The 16,095-nt window shown below is 39.6% G+C and overlaps 1 protein-coding gene across 2 annotated transcripts in view; it reads right to left on the bottom strand.

Moving 5' to 3' along the window:
• The window catches only part of KCNQ5 (potassium voltage-gated channel subfamily Q member 5), a 513,967-nt gene that overhangs the window by 44,475 nt on the left and 453,397 nt on the right, over positions 1-16,095 (bottom strand). For both annotated transcript variants that reach the window (XM_030555755.1, XM_030555756.1), the window contains exons 4-7: positions 14,231-14,406; positions 12,844-12,969; positions 4,544-4,654; positions 687-782 (exon numbers count right to left, since the gene is read on the bottom strand). In XM_030555755.1, the coding sequence (XP_030411615.1) occupies positions 687-782; positions 4,544-4,654; positions 12,844-12,969; positions 14,231-14,406 (509 nt within the window). The remainder of the gene's footprint in view (positions 1-686; positions 783-4,543; positions 4,655-12,843; positions 12,970-14,230; positions 14,407-16,095) is intronic.

Genomic DNA, 16,095 nt, shown 5'->3' with positions numbered 1-16,095 from the left:
TGTGGTATGAGAGTCATCAGCAAGCATTTCAATCCACTATGATAGAAAGTTAAAATAATTGTACAAAATTACAGTTTAAATGATCAAATATACTAAACATTTTCATTTACTTTTATCTCTTTTAAAACATTGATTTGAACCATCACCTCAATACAATAGGTGAAAAGATGCTCAGCATTTCAAGACACTGAACTAATCAATTCCATATTTCCAGCTCCTAGATTGGGTGATATCGAAAGCAATTCTCTGGACAAAGAACTCTAAATTCTAAAGGAATGTATTACTCATCTGAGCACTGTGAACTCTCTAGTAGTGAAAAGTAATTGAATCTGGGCCAGAGTGCTGTGCTATCTCTTAATCCTGTCCTTTAGTGATCAAATCTGTTTTTCCAAGTCATTTATATAATCAAATGTCAAGCCGGACTGCACATAATTTGCATCCTTGCATGGCCATTTTGGCATGGATATTAATCTGAAATTCAACAATGCATGAACCATGTACTGAAAAGCGGACTATAACATTATATAAACACACGGTGTTTATTGAACACTGTTCATTTTAACAAAATGTTCAACTTGTGGCAATTAAACAATATTTCTACAGAACTTTGCATAATACAGGAGGTAAAATTTACCTAACAAGCACTTAGAAATCTATTTTTATCTTCTCACTGCTTTGATATTTACCTGAATTAAACTGGCAGCTGGATTCCTTCTTTTCTCAAAATGTTTCTGACGATGCTGTTCTTGTACTTTTAATGCAAAGCCTGAGCCAAGAATGCCCTAGAGTAAAATACAACACAAGAGTTTTTATCATTAGGAAGGTAATTGTAAAAAATAGTTTAAATACATCAGCTCTGAAGTTACTGTGAGGGTGATAAAAAAAATAAAGCACCATCATTCACAATAGGCATTGTTTTGTCTGATTATTTCAAAAAACCACATTTACTACAGTACAAAGTTTAACAATAAGACAATGTCCATTTAAGGAAGACATGAGAATCCCTACATAAGAAATAACATTTGCAGTGTTATGAATGGCTGCTCATCTAAACCATGCTACTGTGTGCTACTAATATTCCAAATAAGGTATCTGTATGGGCAGCCAAACAATCATTTATATACTTCACTTATAGTCACAACCTTGTGTTGTAACTTTTGAATTTAGAAAATTCAAAAGTAGCTTGCATACGCCAAGTTTTTCAGTTAAATTAATTAATCTGTAGTATTCATTCTATGGGGTTTGCTATGTTGCCAACTCTCATGATTTTGTCATGAGTCTCATGATAATTATTGTTTTCCTTAAAGCCCCAGCTCCTGGAGTCACGTGGCTATGTGATGATTTCAGCCTTCATTCTTAATGAAAAGTTAAGTTTCTAGTCCTCATGGCTGTGGAAAAAGCTTCAAAATGTGAGCCCAGTGAACCCTAAAGGCTAAAAAAAGCAGAAGGTAAATAAAAAGAACACAAAATCTATTGTTTTTTACATAATCTCATGATGATACAGCCACTCTCATGATTTTTGGTGAGCCTGACTCATGATTTTTGAACATTTGGGGTTGGGAATACCGGGTTTGAAACAAAGTTTATAATTAAATTTTTACTACTTTTGGCTTTTTACAGGGAAAGAATATTCATTCTTCTGCTGAACAGGCCAAAAGTGCAAAGATGCTAGCTTCCTAAACTTCTGCAAGAGGTGTTATTTCGCTGAATAATTTTGCATTATAAGGAGGAAAGATTCCACTTGACTCTTATGCAAGAAAAATAAAAGAAAATCCATGAAAGATACACACATCTTAATATATTTTCCATAGTCTGACTAAACACAAATGCTGCTCATGAAGAAAATGAATGGCCGCATGGATATGCCATTAGCAATAAATTTTCTGATATTTCAGATATTTTAAGGTTGTATTCATTTTTCATATACTCATCTGCAGATATAAATATCTTACTCCCTAGTCATCTCTAAGAGTATGTTTTTGGCTAGGGATCATTATATAACACATTGATTCAAATACAGTGGGTACCATTGATGTCAACATTTGCCAATAGGTATTTCACTGTAATATCTGAGATAATGCAGTAGTGCTCTGTATTTAAACAAGGAAAATAACTGTGGAATCTCAGATGCTGCAATGTTGTTGGTAAATGCTGACTTTTTAATGTCGGTCAGTCTATATGGTTAAATATAAAAGTATTCTAATGCCAATTTAAATAATTTTTAAAATGATCTATATGCAAGTGAATAAATTTTTAAATATTGATGTTTCATATGTACAGTGGCAGGTGTAATACAAGTAGTAGTAAATTTGCCCTTTGGATTCAAGCTTATTAAATGCACCATTTGTATACACACGTTAAATGTTATGATATTTCTACCTGCTCCAGTACTCATTAGATTACTCTCATTTCCACTAAAGTCCTTTTAATGTCTGTAAATCTCAAACGCTCGTGCTTTTCTTATCAAGTAGTCATTTATAGAATAAAATGTACTTTTGCATTTAACAGAATGAACTTCTATTACAATTAGGGGGCAGACACCCTCAGGGGAGAACAGGGGGGCTGAACCCCCAAGAGTATGTAATTGAATCAACCGGTTGTGCAATGTTATTGTGTATAAAAGTAAGTCTAGTAAGGCCTTCTATAAGAACTTGTAATATTCTGAACCTGATTGTCATTATGAGATATATATACAGACTGTTTATGAATTTATGTATTTCTGCAGCTATAAAACCGTGCTGATAATTTGTGCTGCAACATTCAGCTCCATCTGAAATTCTCTGTAATCTGAAGTCTTTAAATCATGATCTGAGGACTTCAGTAACTCAGCCAGAGATTAAGGGTCTATTACAGAGGTGGGTGGGTGAGGTTCTGTGGCCTGCAATGTGCAGGAGGTCAGACTAGATCAAGGGTTCTCAAACTTCATTGCACCGTGACCCCCTTCTGATAACAAAAATGATTACATGATCCCAGGAGGAGGGGACCAAAGCCTGAGCCTGCGTAAGCCCTGCCACCTTGGACAGAGTGCCAAAGCCCAAGCCCCACCACCTGGGGCAGTGGTGGCGGGGCAAAGCTGAAGCTCAAGGACTTCAGCCCCAGGTGGAGGGGCTCTTCCCCTTAGACTTCGGCTTCAGTGGGGCTCAGGCTTTGGCCCTGGGCCCCAGCAAATCTAACGCCAGCCCTGGCAACCCCATTAAAACAGGATCACAATGCACTTTGTGGTCACAACCCACAGGTTGAGAACTGCTGGACTAGAAGCTCATGATGGTCCCTTCTGACCTTAAAGTCTATGAGTCTATCACAACATAGTACTCAGCCAGGCAAGGGGAGACTGCCTCCTCACTGGATGAGACTAGCTCCAAGTACCAAGAATGGTATAACCCAGGATAAGACAAATGATGGGCCTTAGGGTTAATGGGAAAATATTAAGACATCTCAGCTCAACTTTTCCCACCCTAAATAACCGAGAGTCACCATGCAAAGAGAAAAGGGAAAAAAAATAAGGGAGTGAGGTGCCCTGAAAAAGGAGGTTTGAAACTCAAGTTTTTATGAAAAATGAGGGGCAGCCTCTAAGCGAGAAGCTGTATGTTAAATGCTGGATCTCCTCTATGACAGGTTCAAATATGAGTGAGCAAAGTACAAGTGTATGGTTTATTATTTTCTTTTGCTTATTTTGGTTAAAGGAAATAGAACAAGACAAGAGGAAAATGAGCCAGTTAGAATCCTTGGACGCAATGGATAAAAAACAGCTTGGAGCCTGTGTGTGCAATATGGCTTACAGCTTCTGCCTGATTTAATGCATTCTACTACAGTCAATGGATAGATCTGACATGGTCATTGTAGACCACCCACTCACAATGTCCTAATTTTTCCAACTGCAATAAATCCAGAAGAATATATCTGCTCAATCATTTCAAAGCCCTGGAGAAACATATTGCTAGGGTATGAGGCACAATTCACAGGTAGAGAAAGGAATTTCTGTTTTTCAAAATGCAACAGGCGTAAATCCTGGAAAAAAAGATATTTTCCAGTTTTGTTCAAGTCCAAACCCCCACGCAAATACAATGATAAGTCTTTGCAATGACACTTTCATTTGGGCCATATCATCCCAACATTTTCGACAGTGAATAAATTAAACCAATGAAGCATTCTGCTTCAAAACTGACCATAAGCTTATACTTTTTTTTAACTGAATAATGAACTACTTAAACTCTATGGTTAGGTAATAGATGGCCATATCTAACGTACTAGCTCATAAGTGAGTAACTGTACAGTTTTAGAAACATTGGATTCATAATAACCCAGTGTTCCAGGCTAACACCACAGGAAAAGGGGCTTTATGTAGACGATCCAACTGCATGATCAGATTTCCTTACTCTACGAAAAGGCACTCTAGAAAAGTTTTAACATTAGTGAAGGAGCTTTACATATTCAGACAATGATTCTTTATGTTGAAAGCTTCATGCAGCTTCTCACATCATGTCAGCCTTAGGAGTTATTGAAGATCTTATTACCTTTTCTTTATTTTTGTAAAGATACTCACAGCAGGTAGCGCAAAGAAAGAAATTCCAAGTAGAGCAAACCCAGCAGAAAGCAGCCTTCCAAGCCAAGTAAGAGGAGTTTTGTCTCCATAGCCAATTGTTGTCAATGTGATCTAAAAAGCAATGAATAAATATCATGTGCAATAGAAGTACCTGAAAGAAAAGCTACAGGTCAGATACACAGTATGCAAGAACTTTTCCAGTAAATAATCATTCACCAAGACACATGAAAATCTAAATGTTTCTCTTATAACACAATCTTCTATTTTAGAACACATCTGTAAAGGAAAAACATTATTTAAATAAATGGATATGAATAACTTTGTAACAATGAACATAGGCAATGTGTGTGGGGGGCATGAGGGGTCAGGTGCCCTCCCAGATTTTTGCCTTGCATTAAGCACAGAGGTTTTTAAACTAGAGGTCATGCCCCCTCATCCCCAAGTTTGAAAACCATCACCTCCTGCCAAGAGCCAGTGGATTGAAAGCTGGTGAGAGCCACCCAGCCCACTTGGGCCTCTCCCACAAAGGAGCCCGGTGCCCTGCCTGTGGAGCCTGGCTGCCATGACATGCTCCCTGAGGCACTTGCTTGCCACAGACCTGGCACTTCTCTTTCTGCTGCTGCTCCTAAGCCCAGAGGCAATGGGTACATCCACACTACCCGCCGGATCAGCAGGTAGCAATCGATCTATAGGGGATCAATTTATCGCATCTCATCTAGGCGCGATAAATCGATCCCCGAACGTGCTCCCTGTCGACTCCGGAATTCCACCAGGGCAAGAGGTGGAAGCAGAGTCGAGGGGAGAGCCATCGATCCCACACCGTGAGGGCAGGAGGTAAGTATACATAAGATAAGTCGATTTCAGCTACACTATTCTTGTAGCTGAGGTTGCGTATCTTACATCGACCGCCCCCCCTAGTGTAGACCAGGCCAATGTGTGGGGCAGTCACGTGCCCCCTTAGAACCTTTAAATTGTGTCTCCCCCATCAAGAGTTATGCATTGTCTCTGACAATGAAGACATTAGTAGTGGATCTGAGCGAGTGGAAATCATGCAGAAAGCATTGTCATTTTTTGTGCATATGTAATTGTACTATTTAGTGTAATAATCAGGAGTACACTGCAGGAATTTGCACAACAGACTACACGTGTGCCAAGGACTACAATGCAAAGATTTAATACTCCAGTGATTAAAAGGGAAGTATAAGTTCATAGATAAGGACAAGGTCAAAGGAAGTGCAGAAAGAAGTCATATTTTTTGTGAGCATATTCGGACAATTAGAGCTGAGTCATCTGTTGCAGCATAAAACCCCCAAGCACATAGGGTGAAGAGATACACTAAAAACGAATGGCAACAAGGCAGTGTAAAAAGCACCATAGGTGTTTTTTCACTAGAAACATGTCAGTAGCATGGCTGCAGCGCTCGATCAACCTAAGTTTTTAGTGTAGACGCTGGCCTTAGTGTCCCAATGACGTCAGAGGAATTTGTCACATCAACACCGATCATTGGCTATAGGTTTTCTGAATGCAAAGATTGCATAGGGAAAGTCAAAATTAAAGTAAAAACATGTATTACGGCTCCGGGAGACTCAGCCCACAGCTGACTGCACCTAGTCGTAGCACTCAGCTTTGGAATGAGATATTCTTCTTATACTAAGGAAAGAAATAGCTCAAATCATCAGGTAATATCAACTCAGACATGCATGAGGATAGTATAAGTGAAGAAGGATGGCATTTGTAAAACATTCATCATAACTCCCCTTAATGTGAAAGGGTAATCAAAGACAGTGTATATACTCAGAACAAGTTGTATTGTAGAGGCTGGGGTCACTATCATGTAGCACAAATACAGATCATGGCAGTGCTCAGTCAGTATGTGCTGGAAGGCTCTGCCTATGTAAGTCAGCTGCTACCACCACTCACTGAACTCATGCCACCTCTGACTACAGTATGTATACCAGATGTTGACCCACTGTCTAATGCAGTTTATTAAGACGTCTCAAAGGCAGAACAAGCCAAAAGATTGTAGTATCTTAAGTATGGAGCATGAGGAACAGATTTGCACTGTGGGGCACACTATCTGGAGACGATTGTTTAATAGCCATCAGAGATAATAGATCACAGAAATCATTTCCAGAAAAGACCTATTGCTCACTCTGGGAAGAGTTCATCCCAGTGCAGAATGTCTTGCGACAGGACCTCTGTATCAGGGACTGTAGGGGGGATGGGTTTCCACCATGCCAAGGAAATGGCCTCCATGCCAGCTCTCCATACCCTATCACAAAAAGCTACTTTGGAGCTATGGCCGGAGGAGGGGTCACAGGTACCTATTTACAGTGCTCCAGTACCCCAGGAAACCAGCACAGAGGGGTTATTCCAGCACTGGAATAAAACTCATGGCAAAGGAGTGTGAGAAGGGCTGTGTAGCAGCCCTGCACCCTGGGACTGGATTGGGGTAAGGGGATTTTGCCTCACTGCATTTCCTCTGCATAGAGGAATGAATACTGCAGCTTTAGGCAGGTAGAATGAATTTCACCCATTTATGGACCGAGTGGATTTATTAACTCCAAATGGAACACCGAATGGCTCACATCCAGAACAGAGCAAACTGAATTTTAAAGGATAACATGGACAAGAATAGGCTAAATACCAAGGATTCCAGAGCTTGCGATTAGTGGAAAGCTTGGACAAAAAGAACTATTTTACTTAATGTTCTAAATATGGCCAAGTTCAGGCTTAGACAGTTGCCTGGCAGAAGTGAATTTCCAAGGAAAATGCCTACTATTCTCTCAGAGGTCACTCTTGGCCAAAGCAGTGCAACTCAATGCAGTGGTCATCACTGGGCAAAGGTGATGAAATAGTTTCTTAAGTAAATGGGATGTAAGCTATTTAGGGCTGATAGATAGTAAGCAGTACCATGACTGCTTCCATTGTTGAGGATAAAGCACAGGTGTGATGTCTTAGAATAGGGGTTGGCAACTTTTCAGAAGTGGTGTGCCGAGTCTTCATTTATTCACTCTAATTTAAGGTTTTGCATGCCAGTAATACATTTTAACGTTTTCAGAAGGTCTCTTTCTATAAGTCTGTAATAAATAACTAAACTATTGTTGTATGTAAAGTAAATAAGATTTTTAAAATGTTTAAGAAGCTTCATTTAAAATTACATTAAAATGCAGATCCCCCCGGACCAGCGGCCAGGACCCAGACAGTGTGAGTGCCACTGAAAATCAGCTCGTGTGCCGCTTTTGGCACACGTGCCATAGGTTGCCTACCCATCTTAGAGAAAGGCAGGCTAGCTAAAAAGGAGGCAGTCATTCACTACACTAGCTGAAATATTCAAGTGGCTGTCAAGGCTAGCCTCTGGGAGAGAGATCCATAGTAATGTTGGCATGCCGGTGATGGGGTCTACCTCCAAAAGGAATCGCTTCTTGGCCTGACAAATGACTGTTGCCATATGGGAAGCCAGGAGCAGCTACAAGGCTTGTAAGATCCTGAAATTCTAAATCATTTTGACAAAAGGTGGGCAGATGCCTTCCATTGACAGAATGATTATTGACATTGCTAATTCCTCAAAGTGATTCCCCCCACCAATCAGCATCAACCTCTTTTTTCAGGACTGAACCTAAATCAACTGGCTTTCAGCCATTTTCCTGTCTCTACCAGAAACTGGAGAATGAGGACATGTCTCCAGTAGGGCTGTGGAAAAGGAGACCTCAAACTTAGTGTTGTCTGCATATTAGGGACATTGTAGGGTAACAATATTCTCAAAAAGTTAAACAAACTTTGAGCTCCATGAATCTTGACACCCGAAAGCCCTCTGGAAAGAAGAGAAGTCACTCAGCACAGAATTTCTCTGAAGAAAAAACAGGACCAAGCAAGAATCCCAAGAATAGAATTTCCTTTCTGTTTAATTCACATTACAATAGTTTGTTCTTTAATCAGATGCATTTACATGTTTCTTAATAAATAATTCCCTTTTGAATCTCCACATATTATGAGGTTAATTGAAATAATTACATTTGTTCGAGTTCTGATAGTGTTGAATTGGAAACTATCATCACTATTTCATATTCATTGTAACAATATTATCCATAATGAATTCATTTGGTATTCACATAGTTGTCCGTAGATATTCCATTATTCTATTGTAATGACAATGTATTATCAGAAAAGGAAAAGACAATATTACTGAGAGAAACTCTGAAAAGATGCCAGCTTTGCAAGAATCCTTTATATACCACACTAAATTATGTTTTCAGGTAAAACAAATTACCATATATGGTAATTGCAAAAAGCACACACGTAAGTATAGCATTGAAGTGATAGGGAACTCCCACGGGGCTTGAATAACAGATATTTAAGCCAAGAAATGCTTCCCCTTTCTGTTCCCACATTATATATGGTCTATTAAAATAACTATTTTATTTAATTAATTTGCCATCCTCTCCAAGTATTCTTGCTCTTTGAGCCTTGCACGGCACCTGCTAATCTTGGCTGTATGCAGTGTTGTTATAGCCATGCTGGTCCCAGGATATTAGAGACACTAGGTGAGTGAGGTCTAAGTCCTGAAGAAGAGCTCTATGTAGTTCAAAAGCTTGTCTCTCTCACCAAAGAAGTTGGTCCAATAAAAGATATTACCTCACCCACCTTGCTTCTCTATTAATCTTGATTGGCATACATAAACCAGAACTGTGGGAGCTCCAGCCATAAGAAAATCCACATTGATGGCATTTATGTTATGTTAGAATTGCAGATTGGAAATCTAGAAGTATTTAAACTAACAGGTCGTATCCCGCCTTTGATTTCAGTGAAAAACACCCATTGACCTCAATAAGAGTATCACACATGGAATGATGACAGGATATGGACCACAGATAATTTGACTGAATGAGTGTGCTAGTGTCAATTAATTACAGCATGCTGGGTATGAGGAGAAGGCATTATGAGTGTTTCTAGAAGCTTGGAATTTCAGAGGATTATTCATGGCTAGTCCCCCCCCCTTTTTTTTAAAACAGGAACATCACAAAACCATTCTGGGACTTGGTGTATACAGTGGAATGTAAATTAGAATAACTGCTGCAAATAAACAAATCAATGAGACTAAGCATAGATGCCCCCTAGAATGCCATGTGATCTGACCTTTTCAAAACCTGCATGTGGGTTATTCCGGCAATGAAAACAAGCAAGACTACATTTCCCACATACTGTTTTACAGATAATAAAGCAATTATCATTATTAAGAGGAAAACAACAAAAATAATGAATTAGGGGGATATGCTGATTTTCAGTAATTTTATGCACCTGAATATATTAAGAATTTAAATATATTCAGGTTAACTAAAGAGTAAAGAAAATTGTTTTCAGGTTTTTGATTATAATTTGTTTTTCTGTTGATAGTAAGAAAAAATTCCTGTTTTCTCAGTTGGCACAAATTATCTGACCCATGAATCATACATTTTCATTTTCCCTGTATACAAAGCCACCATTTTATAAAAGGATTGTTTCCTAGCAGGGCTTTTCCTTCTAAAATATCAAGAATGGGAGAAGCAAAGTATAAAACGACGCTCTTGTTCATGTAATCAGATCTGCTTGGATCTGTGGATATGACTACAGGATCAAGGCCTGACTTTATCAAAGCCCCACGGTTCAACTATGAACCCAGTCCTGCAACTGTGAAGCAGTCAAAATTCTTACTAACTTCAGGCCAGCAGTAACTGCTCTCAGTTACACTGCAGTAAATCCAGAGCAATTTATGTTGGTGTAACAGAGTTTGATACAAAGGTTTAACTTTAAGTCAATGGAAGTCTTACCTGCATTAGGATTAAAGGATCAAATATTAAATATTTTAGGAGACATTTTTTGTTGATATTTTAAAACTAGTCTCATTAGGCAAAATACTTCTGTATTTTTTATAACTGTTGCTGTGCAACCAACAGATACTTTGGGTTCTGCATGTTCAAAGCTCACATTTCTACTCACTGATAGTTCAAAAATACCGTAGGAGGAAGGGTAACCTATGGCCTAAGAATGAGCGAACTGGTTCAAATAAAAAGGTTTGGGAAACCTACCTTTTGCCCAAAAAGTAAACAAAACCCCAAATGCACATTCTTTTTGGGTTCAGAAGTGTCCGCGAGTTTATTTTGTTTTTCGTTGTTTCTCTAAGCGAGCTCAGATTTTAACTAGTCTGGTAGTGGAAGTACAAGAAAGACTTGGGTCCGGTTCTGCTCCTGTCAACGCAACACCTGAAGTGGGGAAGTTACCTTTTTAGTCCCCTGGTCAGCCTAAGTGATGCTCTAAGTCTATGTTGACACTAATGGCACCATTGACTGGCTGGGATTGCTGGAGCACAAGGTGTTCTACTATGCCAGTGGGAACAGGAGCTCTGCTTTATCTCCTGGAGGGGGATACACCTATAGGAGGTGAATAAGCAGCTTCCCTGTTAGGGCAGCCTTCCAGCTGTCTGAGCAGCACAGTGCAGCTGAGCATGGGCCAAGGATCTATCTCACTATTTGTATAGTATTTCTATTCCCACTGAAAACAGAAAAATTCAGAATCTTGTAAGAAAGTTTGTTCTGGTGAGATTTTTAACCAGATTTCAAGATCAAAAGAGAAATTTGAATAAACGTCAAACATCTAGAACTGATTCGCCACTTTCTTATACCATGTATAGTTACTTAACCCCTAATTTGGCAAAGCACTCAAGCACATGATTACTATTAAGCATGTGCATAACCCTATCCCTTTCAGCGAAGCACGCAAGCATGTTCCCAAGTCCCATGGACTTCAACAATGCAGCTGTACTGAAGTTTGAAGTTAAGCATATGCTTAAAGGTCTTAGAATCATAGAATCATAGACGATTAGGGCTGGAAGAGACCTCAGGAAGTAATCTAGTCCAATCCCCTGTTCAAAGCAGGACCAAAACCAATCCAGGCTTTGTCAATCCAGGCCTTAAAAACCTCTAAGGATGGAGATTCCACCACCTCCTTAGGTAACCCATTCCAGTGCTCCACCACCTTTTTAGTGAAAAAGTATTTCTGAATATCCAACCTAGATCTTCCCCACTGCAACTTGATACCATTGCTTCTTGTTCTGTCATCTGCCACCACTTAGAACAGCTGAGCTCCATTCTTTTTGTAAACCCCTTTCAGATAGTTGAAGGCTGCTATCAAATCCCCCCCCCTCACTCTTCTCTTCTGCAGACTAAATAAGTCCAGTTCCCTCAGCCTCTCCTACTAAGTTATGTGCCCCACCCCCTAACCATTTTCATTGCTCTCTGCTGGACTCTCTCCAATTTGTCCAAATCCCTTCTGTAGTTGGGGGACTAAAACTGGACACAATACTCAAGGTGTGGCCTCACCAGTGCCAAATAGAGGGGAATAATCACTTCCCTCGATCTGCTGGCAATGCTCCTACTAATACAGTCCAATATGCCATTGGCCTTCTTGGCAACAAGGGCACACTGCTGATTCATATCCAGCTTCTCATCCACAGTAATCCCGAGGTCCTTTTCTGCAGAACTGCTGCCTAGCCATTCGGTCCCTAGTCTGTAGCAGTGCATGGGATTCTGCTATCCTAAGTGAAGGACTCTGCACTTGTCCTTACTGAACCTCAGATTTGTCTAGGTCACTCTGACTCTATCCCTACCTTCCAGCATATCTACCTCTCCCCACATCTTACTGCCATCTCCAAACTTGCTGAGGGTGCAATTCATCCCATCATCCAGATCATTAGTTGTATGCAGTGTTGTTATAGCCATGCTGGTCCCAGGATATTAGAGACACTAGGTGGGTGAGGTCTACGTCCTGAAGAAGAGCTCTATGTAGCTCAATAGCTTGTCTCTCTCACCAACAGAAGTTGGTCCAATAAAAGATATTACCTCACCCACCTTGCTTCTCTATTAATCTTGGTTGGCATACATAAACCAGAACCGTGGGAACTCCAGCCATAAGAAAATCTTGAACAAAAGATCTTGAACAAAACCAACAGGACCAATCTCTGGGGCACTCCGCTTGATACTGGCTGCCAACTAGACATCAAGCCGTTGATCAGTACCCGCTGAGCCCGACAATCTAGTCAGCTTTCTATCCACCTTATAGAATCTTGCTGAATTGGGGCTTTACATCTGCGTAAAGCAGGTGTAAAAATGCTACCAAATTAGGATGGAAGGGTAGCAGTCATGCCTTTTCAAGACACAAGCACTGGGATACCTCAGGACCACTATAAGTTTTAATATGTGCATTCATGTAATACAAAATATTCTACAGTATTAGCTAAATAGTTCAAATGATCTTTCTATACTTACTGTGCCCCACCAGAGAGCATCTGCATACGTAGAAAACTGGGTATTTGCATCTTTTTCCACCAGATAGACAAGGAAAGAGGAAAAGATAAGTACTAAAAATCCTATGTACCAGGCTGTGATTAATTCCTAGATAAAAGAAAATAAAGATCAGTCTGTATTAAAAAGATTAAACATAGAGTAGAGTGGCATTTGAAGAAAAAATAATTAAACTGTCCATATTTTTTGGCATTTTAGCAGTTAAAAATCAAACACTTCTCAGTTCACATAAATTGTCTCTAAACAACAGGTAGAAGTGATGGGCAATTTTTCAACAGAATGCTGGAAAATGCTGATTCATCAAAAAGGTTTCTCAGGTCCAGCATGGGGAAAGAGCTAACATAGAACAGCTAATAGACTTGTGATTAGGGCACTCATCTGTGATGTGGGAGCCTGAGGCTGAAGCTCCTGCTCAGCGTGATTTGGAAGAGAGACTTGAAGCTGGGTGTCCCACATCCCAGGTGAGGGCCCCAACCAGTGGGCTACAGTGTCATTCTTTCTCAGTCTTTCCTGTTGAAGTTGCTCCACTTAGTACAGATCTTAAATATTTGTTGTGCGAAAGGGATATTTTTCTTTCATTTACACTATCTCCTTCTGAACAGCTCATGCCTGTGATTGCATGAACAAACTGACTTCGTGGTCATTAACTATACTACATGGACCTCAAAGTTGTAAACATGGATAGAACTCAGGAGTTTTGTCTAAATGAAGGGAGTATGCAATGAAATGGCTAATGTGTGTACTTACCCCTTCCTTCTGCTAGCTAGTCACATATTCTGACATTTTTTCAAGTATGCTACCCTCTGTCTAGTGATTGGTCCCCAGAGATTATATGCTTTAATGCTACTGTAGCTAATAGAGATCCTTTTTTACCTTATATGGTAATATTCTGTATTTTGGACTCAAATACCCACTACTGGACTATTCTATTGTGGGATGGATCTCTTTCTCTCTCATGTTTTTTCGCAAAAGATTTTAAAAGGCTTCATTTTCATTCCAATGTGGAACAAACACAAATTTTGAAATCTCAGATTTTTTTCATGAAAAAGAATTCTTGTTCTCTGGCCACCTTGAACGATTGGTCTGATTTCCCAGTTCAGTTTGACACTTGTGTAATTCCACTGATTTCACTGGAATTACACCAGCATCCAACTGGTGATGAATCGGGGCCAATATTTTTAGCATATTTTCAGAAATCTGAATGAACATGAAAAGATATATTTTTGATAATGCATTACATAGCCAACATTACTTTAGGAAGTTTTAGGTATTCACTGGAATCTGATAAATATATATGGTGATGTTGATTCATAGAGATATTGAATCCGCTGAAGAATTAAATGAAAGTTACCTTGCTATGTGCATAAACTACTGAACCTAATAATTTCCAAGTCCCTCCTCTTCGGTCCATGCGCACCATACGAAGGATCTGTAGGAAACGAAGACTTCTCAGTGCTGATGTTGCAAAAATGTTACCCTGAGTTTTTGCAGAAACAACTGCTATTGAAGCGATGAGAACAATGGTGTCTGAAAGAAATACATTACAGAAGATATTAATGTACAGGAAGTGATCATGAACATAGATGTGCATATGCTGAGTGAAGGGAGTTGTCCTTACTCTTACTCAATTCCCTGGGAATTTTGTCTGAGATAGGATTGTGGGATCAAGACTAGAGTCTAAAAAGTGCTTAGAGACCTTTCAGGATGAAAATCATTAGATACATTAGAAATATTAAAAACATATACTGATAAGGCAGGCAGTACTAAAGGAACTAATTGACTTGTGGAAGGTATTTTCAAGTCCTGTGTGTGGAACTGTATAAATCATCTGATGGTTTAAAACTGTGGTGCTACTTTCCCCCATAGCAACATTCCTATGAAAAGGCATAAAAAAAACCAGTAAGAGAAAACAGAGCCCTCTCAGTTACATGAGTCAAATGGAAGTATTTAGACTTATAAAAATACATTTTATTTTCCTATGAGGGCAAATACTATGTGATGCAAATGTGCAGTAATGAGCTTCTGGATACAAGCTCCCCTTATATACAATTTCCTGGGGGAAAAACAAAAATAAACTTGGTTGCATAAATGCCCTCCTAAGCATTCACTTAGCTGGCAGTCTGGAAAGTTCCAGCACTCCGAGTGTTAATACTTTGCATAAGAGTTTGTTTCTTCACGACAAAGATTTAAATTTTTTTGTTAAGTGCAGAGGCTTTTTTATAACTCTTGGAGCCAGTGCCATGCTTAGGAGAGGATGAGGAGAAGAAACACTGTTCAAGCAGAGACCGCTAGATGGATTATGGCCTGCAGTAGCTATGAGTAGTATGGAATAGAAAGGGGTAATTTTAAACTGTTGGATGCCAAGTAATTTTATTTAAAAAATTACTAAAAATATTTACCCCAGAGAAACAAGGAACAGTAGGCTAGCTCTTACTAATTGTTTCTCTTATCACCAAATCAGGGATGTGACTCCCACTGTTTTAGACTATGTCTATACTATGAGCTTGGGATGTGATTCTCCTGTTTGCATACACATACTCACATTAACTCTCATTGAGCTAGCGCAGTAGCAGTGGGAGCAGCAGCGGAGGAACATCAGAACCACCCCCCCGAGTGACATAAGTTACACCGACATACATGACATAGCTTCTGCTGCTCACGGAGGTGGTTTTATTATGCTGAAGGGAGAGCTCTCTTCTGTTGGCATAGAGCGTCTTCACCAGACACACTGCAGCGGAGCAGCTCTATTGGTACTGCTGCAGCGCTGTACGTAAAGACATAGCCTTAGATAACTTCCTCTCACTAATTCATGTGGAAGCCAAGAGGTTTTTCTTTGGTTGATTTCTTCCTCAGCCTTCTCTGTTTTTCTTAGCTCTATGTGGTAGCTTGCTCGTAGAGATGGGCAGGATAAGCTGATGAGTGCTGTGTGTTTGCTGAGCAGAGTAGCAGGGAGGGTGTGTGTGAGGGGTGCTTACTTGAGAGTTTTTTATACTCCTCTCCTTCCTAGTTCCATGAAGTTACAAGAAAACACACCTCTTTCAGGCTTTTTTAAATTCAAGTTGATGCTGTCCTTCTTTCACTGGTTCAGTGTCATCATGGGTTGTCTTTAGGTGCCTCTTTATCTTATCAATATGCAGTTTGTTAATGCACATATGTGATAGAGTTTTAATTCTTTCTTGATGACTACATTTCCTTTATCTTTGTGGCAGAAGATTC

Source organism: Gopherus evgoodei, chromosome 3, assembly GCF_007399415.2.
Source record: "Gopherus evgoodei ecotype Sinaloan lineage chromosome 3, rGopEvg1_v1.p, whole genome shotgun sequence".
In the NCBI taxonomy this organism is placed as follows: domain Eukaryota; kingdom Metazoa; phylum Chordata; order Testudines; family Testudinidae; genus Gopherus; species Gopherus evgoodei.
Note: the sequence above shows the minus strand (reverse complement) of the source record. Positions and strands in the feature narration are given on the sequence as shown.